General features: G+C 36.6%; 1 protein-coding gene across 2 annotated transcripts in view; it reads right to left on the minus strand.

Moving 5' to 3' along the window:
* CDH10 (cadherin 10) overlaps positions 1-15,919 on the minus strand; it is a 186,484-nt gene that overhangs the window by 116,093 nt on the left and 54,472 nt on the right. For both annotated transcript variants that reach the window (XR_015149192.1, XM_086362522.1), the window contains exon 2: positions 803-1,158. Coding sequence is in view for 1 of the 2 variants with exons in the window: in XM_086362522.1 (XP_086218648.1) it covers positions 803-1,033 (231 nt within the window). In the remaining variant the exon portion in view is untranslated. The remainder of the gene's footprint in view (positions 1-802; positions 1,159-15,919) is intronic.

Genomic DNA, 15,919 nt, shown 5'->3' on the forward strand with positions numbered 1-15,919 from the left:
AAGAAAGAAAACTGAAATTAATACAACTCAGTGTGTAAAAGCATTGTTACTTTTGTCAATGTAACCTAACCATTCCTAACCACAGATCATTTTCTTTCCAAACTTTTATAACTGAACAGCATGAAATCTCATTTGAGATTAGAAAACTCCTGATTAGAAAACTACTTTTAACTGCTTGTCTTTCCATTTGTTTCTTCCTTACATAAATGTCCCCATGGTAGGACTTTAGAAAAATAAGTAACATTAATATCTGGAATATTATGTCTGGAATTATATTATATTATATTACATTATATCTGGCATATTATATCTGGAATTTTCTTAGAAGTAAGTATTTTTTTGGCCTTAGGTCGTGTTTCTAATGACATTTGCTTTCTCATTCTGCAAAATATCAAAGAACTTCTAAATACATCTTTTCTTCCTCACTAAAGTCAACAGCAATGAGACTATATGTGTAATATTCATGCATTGTCAATTTAAGTGACTAGATTGACATATAGTTTTCTTCCAATCATTGATTTTTAAATAAAAATTCTGAAATTGCAATTTTGTTACCTCTAATCCACGAGGTTTTAGGCAGAATTAATTCTAGTAAGTGAACTCCTACATTTATCATTCCATATTTGTTACATAGTTTTTAATTTATAATTTGTATTCCATAATCAAATATTGCTTTAGGAATATCTAAAGAATAAAATTTGTAAGAATGGTAATTTTTATAAACTTCAAGTATTCCTTATGAGACATATATACATACATATATAAAAGAATGTAAATATTTGCAATTTCAATACAGACTTACCTTGCCGACATATTGATAATCAGATCCTGTATATTCCTCCAGTAAGAAAAATTGATTCCACATCCAACCACGCTTTTGACGATGAAGTATTTTGCCATCACTCCTCGGTACACGTGCACCTAAAATTCTTTTCTGAGGTACAGGAGTCCTTCTGAACATTATCTCTGGAGAACAGAAATGTGGCAGGCATACCCAGAGTAGAAATAGTAGCAAAAATTGATATATTGTCATAGTTCACTCCTTGACAATTTCCAACGTGGATGAAGAAAAAGCAGTCTTATTTTATTCTGTTGAATTTTACTGTATTTCAACTGGTTTCCAACATTTCATCAATGTTTTGGACATGTTTCCAAAAGCTTCAAACAAACAAACAAATAAAAAAAAGTCAGTTGACAACATTATGAATGTTACCTGTCACTTTAAATTTAATGTGACAAAGATTAATTAATGATAGCAACCAAAATATTTACCTTCCCTCTCTTACATAAAGTAATTGCTAGTTTTGGAGACATGACTTGTCTAGTAAGATGTCTATAATATAAGAAAAGATGCTTGCAAATAATTTCAAACAAATCCCAAAGAAAGGACATATTAAGCCTTATTTTTTTTTTCCTTTTGGAACTTTACTAGTTTTTAGGAATTATAACCCCTGTATAGAGTGGAGATGTAGTTAATTTTACATATCAACTTCCCCAGAGTAATTTAACATAAATTAAAATTTTGAAAACAAAATAATTATTTTAATAACTATAGGAAATAGGCACTTATCATGCAATGCAATGATATTTAAATAATTTTTTTTAAACAGCAGCACAGTTTCTTCAATTTTCATCCACCTCAAAGATAAAAGTGAAGCCAAAATTTAAAAAAATCTGAGTGTCTTCAGTTGAAGACTTTTCTTTTCTCCTTTCTTAGGTAGATCTGTGAAACAAATAGAGCTTCCTAGAGCAGAAAATACAAATCACAACTACAGTAAACCAACATGTGACATAATTTACAGTATTGTCTGTAAGGATTTAATCATGCTGAAAGTTCCAGCTTTGATACATTTACACAGTGTATCACCACAGACTTGCCCCTATGCTAATCTGGAATTCCACGATGCCCCAGCCTTCTCACTGCTCCCCACCTGCAATTATTTTTTCTCAGCAGTGTATCTCCGGTAAATCCTCTGTGTGTGTGTTACTTATTCAGTCATGTCTGACTGTTTGCGAACCAATGGACTGTAGCCCACCAGGCTCCTCTGTCCATGTTATTCTCCAGGCAAGAATACTGGAGTGGACTGCCATTCCTTTAACCAAGGGATCTTCTCAACCTACGGATGGAACCCAAGTCTCCTGCATTTCAGGCAGATTCTTTACTGTTTGTTTTACCATTTGAGCTACCCAGGAATTACTTCCAGTAATCCCACTGCAATGTAAATCAGATCATGTCACTTCTCCGCACAAAACACTCTGACGATTTCACACCTCATTTTGATAAAAACCCAGCATCTCAAGCTGCTGCTGCTAAGTCGCTTCAGTCGTGTCCAACTCTGTGTGACCCCATAGACGGCGGCCCACCAGGCTCCCCCGTCCCTGGGGTTCTCCAGGCAAGAACACTGGAGTGGGTTGCCATTTCCTTCTCCAATGCGTGAAAGTGAAAAGTGAAAGTGAAGTCGCTCAGCCGTGTCCGACTCTATCGACCCCATGGACTGCAGCCTACCAGGCTCCTCCGTCCATGGGATTCTCCAGGCAAGAGTAATGGAGTGGGGTGCCATCTCCTCTCTGACCTCATGCTATACTTCAATCATCAGGTCACTACTCAAAATTGACTCTTTTCCAGCCAAAGTGTCCCTCTTGCTTCAGCCTGCAACATACCTCATATACCCCTCTCTTCAACCAGGACCTCTACATTTTCTCTCCAACTGGAATGTTTTTCCATGTAGTTATCCACATAGGTAGAGACCCTGTTTCCTTTGGATTTTTCTTGAAACCTCCCCTAATATTTTCTAGATCTCAATATACATGTGTTTTATTTATTTATTGTATTATTTATTGTGCACATATTCTGTCTGTCATCATGAAAAAAAAGGAATTTTGCTCTTTTCCTTGCTATTGTTTTCACAGTACCTAGAACAGACTCTTGCACATGGTATATGTTCATTAAACAATCTGATTGAATGAATGCATGAATTATATATTGATTCAAACATCTGAGCATCATTAACTCCTCTATAAAGTTAAGCCCAAATATTTAGGTATGAAAATAATATTTTCAAATCATAATTACTTTTATTCTTTGTTTATATTATTCTTAAGCTATTTTTATTTAAAATTTCCTATTTTCATTTTCAGTTAGGTATACATTTTATTTCAGGATATGATAAAATACAACAAAAAGTGGTTGGGAGACCAAAAATGTTATAAAAAGTGGTTGGAGGACCAAGAGGATTGAGTTTCATTTCTTTAAAATGACAATGTATTCTTAAGTGCTCCAGTATTTACATGTATGATTTCATTCACAAAGATTTCTAAGAAATATGTTTACTTATTTGTATGTTTGTTTTATTATTCAGATGATTTAAAGGTTAATGCAAATATGCTTCAGAAGTAAGATTAATGATGAAGCAGTATTTCCCCAGAGTGTATTAAATGACTGTGGAACTCCCTACAGCCCATGAAGCATTCAACATGACAGATATAACCTGTATTAAAATCTGTCATGTAATGCTATACTTGGGAGAAAGGAAATTATCTGATGCATAAAATGGTTTTACATCACAAAGTACTGACTTTACAGAAACTCAGATTGATTGGATTCTAAGTAATAGGAACATTTACCAAAATGATATTTGACTTTTTAAATGCATCAGAACATGCTAGACAGTATTCTCCAGAAATTTATACTCATTCCTAAGAGTTAGAGGAGAGTTTGCATAATGGAGGGTTTCTTTTATCTTCTATGAAAGCTTTAAAACTTATTGAAGCAAGATTCTCATTTCAACTCTTTTTTTTTCAATTTAAAACTATTTGCTAGCACTTGCTATATTGATTATTTTCAATACAATGTATCTTTTACCTATAAGTTTAGAAGCTTAATTATCAATATTTTTAGGAAGGAGGATGAGGACATTGCATTTTTAAAAATTGTTAGTAAACAACTGGAGCTATATATATATACACATATATACCATTTTTCTTTATTATTTTAGTTTCTATTATTTCATAAAATATTTTCTGAGGAATATATAGTTAAATGCATTTTAATACTGATTTAAGATGTTTGAGAGTTGGACTGTGAAGAAAGCTGAGCGCCAAAGAGTTCATGCTTTTGAACTGTGGTGTTGGAGAAGACTCTTGAGAGTCCCTTGGACTGCAAGGAGATCCAACCAGTCCATTCTAAAGAAGATCAGTCCTGGGTGTTCTTCGGAAGGAATGATGCTAAAGCTGAAACTCCAGTTCTTTGGCCACCTCATGCGAAGAGTTGACTCATTGGAAAAGACTCTGATACTGGGAGGGATTTGAGATGGCTGGATGGCATCACCGACTCGATGGACGTGAGTTTGAGTGAACTCCAGGAGTTGGTGATGGACAGGGAAGCCTGGCGTGCTGCAGTTCATGAGGTCACAAAGAGTCGGACACGACTGAGTGACTGAACTGAACTGAAGATAATTAAAATATATTTAAATATATTTTCCATAAATGTATTTGATAAAACCATCTCAAGCAATGACAAGATTAAATAAAAATACATTTAACCATGACTAATTAGATATGAATTTATTTCATTAATAGATTGGGCTTTTGGTCTCATATTTAAAAATCTCTGCATAACTTTAAGGTCAAAAACATTTTCTCTCGTATTTTCTTTTAGAAGTTTTATAGTTTAAGTTCTTAGCATGTATGGTCCAATTTGAATCAAGCTTTGTATATAGCTCAATATATGAATTGCAGTTTGATGTTTTGCTTATGAATATCCAATTTTTCTAGAACCATTTGCTGAAAAGTGCATCCTTTCTCCACTGAATTGCTTTTGTAACTTTGTCAAAAATCACTTGTATATCTATGTGTGTTTATATATTTTTGGACTCATATATATTTGCTTGTTTGTTCATCTTTATACCCATAGAACATTCTCTTGATCACTATAATTTGTAAGTCTGGAAATCAAATAATCTTAGTCCTCCAACTTTAGTCTTTTAATTTTCTTTTTTTTTTTTTTTTTTGGTTATAATAGAACTTCTTGCATTTTCCATTAAATTTTATAGTTACCTTGCATTTTATATATAAAATCTGTGGGGATATTAATGGGGATTGCATTGAATCTATAGATAAATTTGAGAAAAGTGAACATCATAATGACATTGACTCTCCTGAGTTATGAACACTATATGTATCTTTCAGTCATGTTTTGTAGATTTCAGTATATAAGCCTTTTCCAACTTTTGTCAAATATAACCCGAGTGTTTTCATTTTTTTCATGCTATCCCTTTATCACATTTTTGTTTTTAACCACTTTTTTGAGGTGAGATTGAAATATAAACACCTGAAATATTCATTGTATACAACTTGATGAGTTTGGACATTGTTAAGAGGAAATACAGACACATTCGAGTCTGGCATGAATATATGATAATTATAGACTTGTATCCAGATATATAAAGAATTCTCAAAATCAACCATCCAAAAACACAAAACCCAATAAAAATTGGAAGAAGATTTGAATTGACAAGAAGACAGAGGGCAAAAAATATATTGAAAGGTATTCAACATCATTCATCATTTGAGAAATTTAAACTAAAATGACTGATGACTCGCATATGTCCGTGAGGATGCGGAGGAATGGGAACTGTTTTACACCTTTGATGGGATTGTCAAATAAGATAAACTCTTTGAAACACAGTGTAGTAAGTTGAAAAATGGCCCCTCAAAGATGTTTATATCCTGAATTCTGAAATATGGATCTATATATATGCTTCTTTACAGGGTAAGGAAACTTTAGAGATATGATTCACTGAAAATCTTGGGGATTTAGGAGATTATCCTGGATCATTTAGACAAAATCAAGGGTGGCTCAGACAGTAAAGAAACTGCCTGCAATACAGGAGACCTGGGTTCAGTCCCTGGGTTGGGAAGATCCCCTGGAGGAAGGAATGGCAGCCCACTCCAGTATTCTTGCCTGGGAAATCCCATGGACAGAGGAGCTTGTGGGGGCTACAGTCCATGGGGTCACAAAGAGTCACTTTGTGACACAACTGAGTGACTAGCACTTTCATTTTCTTTCAATATGATCACAGGTGTTTCCCAGGTGGTGCAGTGCTAAAGAATCTGCCTGCCAATTCAGGAGATTTAAGAGACACAGTTTCAATCCCTAGGTCAGGAAGATCAACTGCAGTAGGAAATGACAACCCGCTCCATTATTCTTGCCTGGAAACATTCCATGGATAGAGGAGCCTAACAGGCTACAGTTCATGGGGTTGCAAGAGTTGAACATGACTGTGGACACGACTGAGCAACTGAACACACACATACAAGGTAATCAGAGGGGGCCTCATAAGAGGGAGGCAGGAGGATCAGTCAGTAAAAGAGATGATCACAGATGCTGGAGGATAGAGTGTCCCAAGTAAGAGTGCAGTAGCTAAGGATTACAGGCCACCCTGGAAGCTAAAGAAGCCAAAGAATGGATACTATCCTGGAGCATCACCCTCCCCTCCACCCAGGCAGAAATCTTGATTTTAGACTTTTGACCTCTTGCTGTTGTTCAGCTGCTAAGTTTTGTCCAGCTCTTTTGTGACCCTGTGGACTGTAGCCCACCAATCCCTTCTATCCATGGAATTCTCCATGCACAAATAATGGAGTGGGTTGCCATTTCCTTCTCCAGGGAATCTCCCTGATCCAGGGATCAAGTGCATGTCTTCTGCATTGGCAGGCAGATTCTTTACTACTGAGCTACCAGGGAAGCCCTTTTGATCTCTAGAAATCTAATAGATACATCTGTAATATTTTAAGTCATTCCGTTTGTGAGTTGTTACAGTACCAATAAGATAAGCAGATTTAGACATTTATGCAAGTGGAATAAAGGATATTCATCTAAAATGTGCATAGGGAAAGGCTAGAGAAAAGTCAATGTCACAGGTGAATGGATAAACTAATTGTGTTATATACAATGGAATGTTACTAAGCAATTAAAAAATAATGATATTTTAAGTTCATAAGCAAGGAAGGAGCTTAGAAAAATACCACTCCATCCTAAAAACAAAGATAACCTGAACAGACTTAAAAAATTAACAACTCTTCTTGGATTCATAACAATGGAGGGGGACTTCGGGACTACTGCCTCCATGATTGAAGATAGATAAATGAACAGAAGGAAGAGCGGCTTAACTGACCAGAGACTCATGAGCAGAAATCAGCTGGAACCAGTAATGGAGTGGCAAACCTGAACTGTAATTGATAAACTGCTGGAGGTTCAGTGAGGATAACTCGGAGATTTAAAAACTCCAAGGGGAAAGTCCTCAACATGGTGAGATTTACCATCAAGAACACCTCCAAATTTCCACAGTAAATATCAGAAAAATCCCCTTGTGTTTCCCCAGGGAGAGGGTAAAGGAAATATTTTTACATATGTCAGATCATTCTACTCTTAATAAGGCCAGCCCTCAGGGGAAACTAGTCAACAAGAGCCTAACCTGCTGGAGTACTGCCCATGTGCAGTCACTTCAGTAATGACTTTTTGACCCTATGGAGTGTAACCCACCAGGCTCCTCCATCCATGGGATTCTCCAGGCAAGAATACTGGAGTGGGTTGGAAGGCCCTCCTCCAGGGGATCTTCTCAACCTAAGGATCGAACCCATGTCTCTTATGTCTCCTGAACTAGCAGACAAGTTCTGTACCACTAGTACCACCTTACATAGGGAAGGAGGAAATACATCCTGGCCCACCTAAGGAGCGAGAAAACCTTGAGAAACATTTGTGAAGTTCAGTCCAGAGGCACAGAATCACGGAAAGACTAAGAACTAGTCACAGACTATAGAATGCTTCTCCTGCCCCATCCCTAGGCTTCCCTGACAGTTCAACTGGTAAAGAATCTGCCTGCAAAGCAGGAGATGCTGGTTCAATCCCTGGGTCGGGAAGATCTATCACATTGTTGCTCAGTCGTCTCTGACTATTCATGACCCCATGGACTGCAGCATGCCAGGCTTCCCTGTTCTCTACTATCCCCCAGAGTTTGCTCAAACTCATGCCCATTCAGCTAGTGATGCCATCCAACCCTCTCATCTGTTGCCCCCTGCTCCTCCTGCCCTACAACTTTCCCAGGATCAGAGTCTTTTCCAATGAATTGGTTCTTTGCATCATGTGGCCAAAGTATTGGAGTTTCAGCTTCAACATTAGTCCTTCCAAAGAATATTCAGGGTTGATTTCCTCAAAGATTGATTCGTTTGATCTGCTTCCAGTCCAAGGGAGTCTCAAGAGTCTTCTCCAACACCACAGTTCAAAAGCATCAGTTCTTTGGTTCTCTGCCTTCTTTATGGTCCAACTCTCATATCCATACATGACTAGTAGAAAAACCACAGATTAGACTCTATGAACCTTTGTCTTCAAACTGATGTCTCTTCCTTTTAATATGCTGTCTAGGATTGTCATATCTTTTCTTCCAAGGAGCAAGCATCTTTTAATTTTATGGCTGCAGTCACTATCTCCAGTGATTTTGGAGCCCAAGAAACTAAAGTCTGTTACTGTTTCCATTCTTTCCCCATCTATTTGCAATGAAGTGATGGGACTAGATGCCATAGTCGTTGTTTTTTTTTTTTTTTTGAATGTTGAGTTCTAAGCCAGCTGTTTCACTCTCCTCTTTCGCCTTCATCAAGAGGCTGTTTAGTTCCTCTTCACTTTCTGCCATAAGGGTGGTGTTATCTGCATATCTGAGGTTTTGATGTTTCTCCCCACAATCTTGACTCCAGCTAATGATTCTTCCAGCCCAACATTTTACATGATATACTCTGCATATAAGTTAAATAAGCAGGGTGACAATACACGGCTTTGACCTACTCCTTTCCCAACTTTGATCCAGTCATTTGTTTCACACCCAGTTCTAACTGTTGCTTCTTGACGTGCATACAGGTTTCACAGGATGCAGTAAGGTGGTCTGGTATTTCCATCTCTTTTAATAATTTTTCACAGTTTGTTGTGATCTACACACTCAAAGGCTTTAGCATAGTCAAGGAAGCAGAAGTAGATGCTTTTCTGGAATTCGCTTGCCTTTTTAATGGTCCAACAGATGCTGGCAATTTGATCTCTTGTTTCTCTGCCTTTCTAAATCCAACTTGAACATCTGTAATTTCTTGGTTCATGTACTGTTGAAGCCCAGCTTGAAAGACTTTGAGCAATACTTTGCTAGTGTGTGAAATGAGTGCAAATGTACAGTGGTTGGAACTTCCCTTACCATCACCTTTATTTGGGATTGGAATGAAAACTGACTTTTCCAGTCCTGTGGCCATTGTTGTGGTTTTCAAATTTGCTGACATATTGAGAGCAACATTTTAATAGCATCATATTTTAGGATTTGAAATAGCTCAGCTGGAATTCTATCACCTCCACTAGCATTACTAAAGGATTATTTACAGCAGCTCCATCTCCTAGTGCATCATATCCTGTTATCAAAAAAAAAAAAAAATTACAAAGCATGCCAAAAGGCAAAAAAGTGCAAATTGGAGAGATAAGAGCAAGCATCTGAATGAGACATAGCAGGAGTGTTGGGATTATCAAACTAGAAATCTAAAGCAACTTTGATTAATATTCTAAGGACTCTAAAGAACAAAATAAAGAACATGTAAGAACAGATGATCGATATAAGCAGAATCATGGAAATCGTAAGAAAGAACTAAAAATAAACGTGAGAGACAAAAAACACTGTAAGTAAAGAGCACATCTGATGGGCTTATTGGTAGATTCAGTTTGGCTGAGGAAAGAATCTCTGAACAAAAGGATGTATCCACAGGATCTTCAAAAAGCTTATACATTTGTCCTTAAACATTCGTTCGGATCCACAGAATGCACAGCACCTAAGAGTGAACACTAAGGACCTTGAGGATAGTTTAGAGTAGGTCCCTCCTTAGTAAAAAAAAAAATGTTGCATTTTGGAGAGGGATATTGATAATGAGAGAGGACATGCAGTTGTGGAGGCAGTGGGTATATGGGAAGACTCTGCATCTTCTCAATTTTCTTGGAAACACAAAACTACTCCAAAAATATCAGAGTTCATAACACACACAAAATGAAATAGAAATAGGAAATTATGCAAAACAAACCAGGTTAGTTTGCTTAATGTTAATTCTTCCCAGGTATGTTCTATGTTGCTAGAAACCTACTTATTAACTTTTTCAAAACATTATTCCTTCATTATAAATGCTACAAATAATCATTATTGCAGTTTGCTGTTGTTCAGTTGTTAAGTGGCATCCAACTCTTTGCAACCCCATGCCAGACTCCTCTGTCCTCCACTGTCTCCCAGAGTTTGCTCAAATTCATGCCCACTGAGTCAGTGATGCTATCTATCGAACTCATCCTCTTCTGTCCCCTTCTCCTTTTACCTTCAATCTTTCCCAACATCCAAGTCTTTCCTAATAGGTCAGCTCTTCACATCTGTTGGCCAAAGGAACAGTCCTTGCAATGAATATTTAGAGTTGATTTCTCAACGCAAGAGATGCAGGTTCAATACCAGGGTTGGGAAGATTCCCTGGAGAAGGAAATGGACACACACTCCAGTATTCTTGCCTGGCAAATCCTAAGGACAAAAGAGCCTGGCAGGCTACAGTCCATGGGGTTGCAAAAAGTCGAACACAGTTTAGGGACTAAACATTCCTCCAGTAACCAGACTCAAAATATAGAATTTTAATAGGTGGCTCAGATAGTAAACAATCTGCCTGCAGTACAGGAGACCGTGTTTCTATCCCTGGGTTTGAAAGATCCTCTGGAGAAGGAAATGACTACCCACTCCAGTATCCTTGCCTGGAGAATCCAATGGACACAGAAGCCTGGTGGGCTATACTCCATGGGGTCTCAAGGAGTCAGACACAACTGATGGAATCACACACACACACACACACACTAATGCTTCCATTTAACCAAGTACACCTATTACATGGTCAGTCAATATAGTCCCTTGCTTTTTTTTTTTTTTTTCCTCCATGGCTCTAAGTTCTTCCTACCCCAATCCCCCACTTAATGTGCCACCACACCTACATGACCTTTTAAAACTAACACATACCAAAGAAAAGATGTCCTTTTCATCACAGGGGAGTAGAATGCAAAAGTAGAAAGTTAAGAGATACCTGGAGTAACAGGGAAGTTTGGCCTTGGTGTACAAAATGAAGCAGGGCAAAGTCTAACAGAGTTTAGCCAAGAGAAGGCACTGATTATAGTAAAAACCCTCTACCAATAACAAAGAGAAAACTCTACATTATAGACATCACCAGATGGTCAATACTGAAATCAGATTGATTATACTCTTTGCAGCTGAAGATGGAGAAGCTCTATACAGTAAGCAAAAATGTAAAAAAGACCAGGAAGTGACTGTGGCTCAGATCATGAACTCTTTATTGCCAAATTCAGTCTTAAATTGAAGAAAGTAGGGAAAACCACTAGGCCATTCAGGTATGACCTAAATAAAATTCCTTACAATTATAAGTAGGAATGACAAATATATTCAAGAGATTAGATCTGATAGAGTGCCTGAAGAACTATGGACAGAAGTTTGTTACATTGTACAGGAGGCAGTGATCAAAACCATCCCCAAGAAAAAGAAATGCAAAAAGGCAAAATGGTTCCCTGATGAGACCTTACAAATATCTGAGAAAAGAAGAGAAGTGAAAGGTAAAGGAGAAAAAGAAAGATATATCCATATGAATGTAGAATAGCAAGGAGATATAAGAAAGGCTTCCTAAGTGATCAATGCAAAGAAATAGAGGAAAACAATAGAATGGGAAAGATTAGAGATCTCTTTAAGAAAATTAGAGATACCAAGGGAACATTTCATGCAAAGATGGACACAATAAGGATAGAAATGATATGGACCTAAAAGAAGCAGAAGATATTAAGAAGAGGTGGCAAGAATACACAGAGGAACTATACAAAAGAGTTCTTCATGACCCAGATAACCACAATGATGTGAAGCTCACTTAGAGCCAGACATTTTGGAGTGTGAAGTCAAGTAGACCTTAGGAAGCATCACTACAAACAAAGCTAGTGGAGATGATGGAATTCCAGCTGAGCTATCTCAAATCCTAAAAGATGATGCTCTGAAAGTGCTGCACTCAATATGTCAGGAAATTTGGGAAACTCAGCAGTGGCCACAGGACTGGAAATTTTTCATTGCAATTCCAAAGAAAGGCAATGCCAAAGAATGTTCATACTACCGCACAATTACACTCATCTCACACACTAGCAAAGTAATGCTCAAGATTCTCCAAGCTAGGCTCAATAGTATGTGAACTGAGAACTTCCAGATGTTCAAGCTGGATTTAGAAAAGGCAGAGGAACCAGAGGTCAAATTGTCAAGATCTGTGGATCATTGAAAAAGCAAGAGAATTTCAGAAAAAAAATCTACTTCTCCTTCATTGACTATGCAAAAGCCATTGACTATGTGGATCACAACAAACTGTGGAAAATGCTTAAAAGAGATGAGAATACCAGACCATCTTACCTGCCTCCTGAGAAATATGTATGCAGATCAAGAAGCAACAGTTAGAACTGGACATGGAACAACAGACTGGTTTCAAATTGGGAAAGGAGTATGTCTAGGTCATATATTGTCACTTTGCGTATTTAACTTATAGGCAAATTACCTCATGTGAAATGCTGGACTGGATGAAGCACAAGCTGGAATCAAAATTGCTGGGAGGAATATCAATAACCTCAGATATGCAGATGACACCAACCTTACAGCAGAAAGCAAAGAGGAACTAAAGAGCCTTGTGATGAAGGTAAAAGAGGAAAGCGAAAAAGTTGGCTTAAAACTCAACATTCAAAAAATGAAGATCATAGCATCCGGTCTCATCACTTCATGGCAAATAGATGAGGAAACAGTGGAAACGGGGATGGACTTTAGTTTCTTGGGCTCCAAAATCACTGCAGATGGTGACTATAGAAATTAAGTTAAAAGATGCTTGCTCCTTGGAAGAAAAGCTATGACAAACCTATACAGCATATAAAAAAGCAGAGACAGTACTTTTCAACAAAGTCCTTGGCCAACAAATTTCCATATGGTCAAAGCTATGGTTTTTCTAACAGTCATGTATGGATGTGAGAGTTGGACCATAAAGAAGGCTGAGCACCAAAGAACTGATGCTTTTGAACTGTGGTGTTGGAGAAGACTCTTAAGGGTCCATTGGACAGCAAGGAGATCAAACCAGTCAATCCTAAAGGAAATCAATTCTGAATATTTATTGGAAGGACTGATGCTAAACCTGAAGCTGAAATACTTTGGCCACCTGATGTGAAGAACTGACTTATTGGAAAAGACCCCAATTCTGGGAAAGTCTGAAGGTAGGAGGAGAAGGGGATGACAGAGAATTAGATAATTGCATGGTCATGAGTTTGAGCAAGTTCTGTGAGTTGGTGATGATATATATATATATACACACACATATATATATATGTATATATATGTATGTGTGTGTATGTGTGATTAAACATTTCTTGAATTAAGTAATTCATATGTTTATAAAATAGCATTTCTGAATAAGTTTGGCTACTCACAGTAAAAAACTAAAGCTAAATTTAGAGTATAAAAATATTATATAAAGAAGCTATACTTGTTTGAAATTTTAAACAGTTATAATTAGAAGGAATCAATTGGGTTGTGACTGCAGTTGAAATATTGCTTGGTGTTAAAAAATGCTAAAAATTAATGAAATTCTATAACTTCATATTTAGTTAACATATTTTATTTTGAAGAACTTCTTGTAAAACTACATTTATTTACTCTCAAAAATAATTTAATACAAATACCACATGAAGTTTAAGATCAATACATTAGCATCCCTTAGCATTCTGCCTTCTCACAATTCTAAACTTTAATGCATAATCATATCTCCTGGGGCTTTTGTTAAATATCCATGATCTCATTCGCATGTCTTGGGTGAGGCATAGATTTTGCAATTCTAACAACCACCCTGTAATGTCAATACAGCTGAACCACCTGCTTGGAAGTTCATCATCAAAACATTTGACTTTTTCCTATTTAATGCTTTACAGACCTGGTGTGCTGCTTATTACACTGATGGAAAAATAAAAATAACACATAAGATGTTGTATTCCAATTGTAGGAAGATCAGAACATGTTTTCTAAATAATCAATCATTTTTTGGATATGTTTAACTAGAAAAATCTGTTTGATTCAAACCAACACACATTACAGCAATTATTCTCATGGTCATATTACAAACTATGCTTTCCTCTATATGTACATTTTGATGCCTTTGTCCCATTGAATATTATTCCATTTCTGTAATCACAGCCTTTATTATTCTTCTGAAATATTTATTATTACCATTATTTTCTCTATAGAATGTTAATTTTATTACATAGGAAGCCAAGAACAGCAGATCACAAAATAAAATAGGCATTTTGACTTATCTCAATTATTAATTAGGTCTCCATACATAACAGGTGATCAATTAAACTACAATCCATCCTTAATAAAGGGAATTAGTCATTCTTCAAGTCAGTTGATTATGTTGATTAGAATCTTAATGTTCCAGTTTTTATTCCCTTTAATTTTACCATTTATAATCATAATAGAAAGTGCTAAATATTATTGAGACCAAACCCAAGCCTCCATGGATGAACAATTTTAATCCTTTTAGAGTTTCATAGCACCAATACAATCTAATGAAATTTCAGCACTGAGAAATAAAGGAACATTTTTCAGGTGTGTTTATACAATTAAAATGAGCCAGTGCATACTAAATACTTCCTTTTTATGCAGCTGATACCATGTTGTGCATCTAGTATGAAGCATTTTGCGAGATAATTGAATCAAAGCATTACACTAAGGACTCAAATAATATGAGTCCATATGCTTGATCATATTTTCCAAGAGTTCATTACATATTACCTACTGTGCTCTAATGTCATAGAAAATACATAATTCTACATTGAATATTTATCACTCTATTTTAAGTATGTATTTGCATATGTATCTCTGTTTAGATTGTAAGTTTAAAGCAGAATCTATGCCTTGCATCCATAGTTGCTAATATGGGGATTGTACAATTGCTGTTTAGTTGTGTCCCTCTCTCTTGTGACCCCATGGACTGCAGCCCATCAGGCTCCTCTGTCCATGGGATTTCCCAGGCAAGAATACTGATGTGGGTTGACATATCCTTCTCCAGGGGACCTTCCTGACCTAGGGATGGAACCTGTGTCTCTTGCATTAGCAGGTAGATTCTTTACCACTGAGCCACCCAGAAAAGCTCAGAGATTCAAGTGTTCAGTAAATTTTTTTGAACTGGGTTGAATATTATTGTTTTTCTAAAATATTTCAATGAGAGGGAAACGTGCTTCCTCCACCTAAAAAAAAAAAATCACAACAACATGTCGAGGACCATTTGTACCATTTTATGCTTATATTCTCTTTATATATAACATCACAGCCCTCACACAAGATATTAGTCAAACAGACAATCAACATATCATTAATGAATGAAAAATAAACTCTAAGATTTGCTAGTCTCAGATAAATTACCAAACATTGTGAGGATTATTGTCAATACAGACAGAATTCCAAGAAGCTTGATCCTTGCTATTCTTCCCCGATTCAAAATTTTCACAGATTCCCCACTCAAGCAAGATCTTTCCAAATTAATTTTATTCTCCAGGCACATGGCTTGCATATAAACTAGCAATACACTTCTCCAGCTATACATGCTAACATCTTAACAAGATAATTTGCAAAAATAGATATAACCCATATAAATCCTAGGCAATGGCTGGATAAAGCTCATGCTGGGGTAAAGAGAAGCACTGCCGAGTGAAACATGTAACTTAGTGAGGCCACTTTTCTCTAAGACTCTTGCTAATAAGGTAAAGAATAGCACCCAAGAGTTTTTGCTACCTTCTCAGCAGTCTTTTTAA

The sequence above is a fragment of the Bos grunniens genome, chromosome 20 (genome assembly GCF_055505025.1).
Source record: "Bos grunniens cultivar Pamir isolate PY7600 chromosome 20, Bosgru_T2T1.0, whole genome shotgun sequence".
Taxonomy (NCBI): Eukaryota; Metazoa; Chordata; class Mammalia; order Artiodactyla; family Bovidae; genus Bos; species Bos grunniens.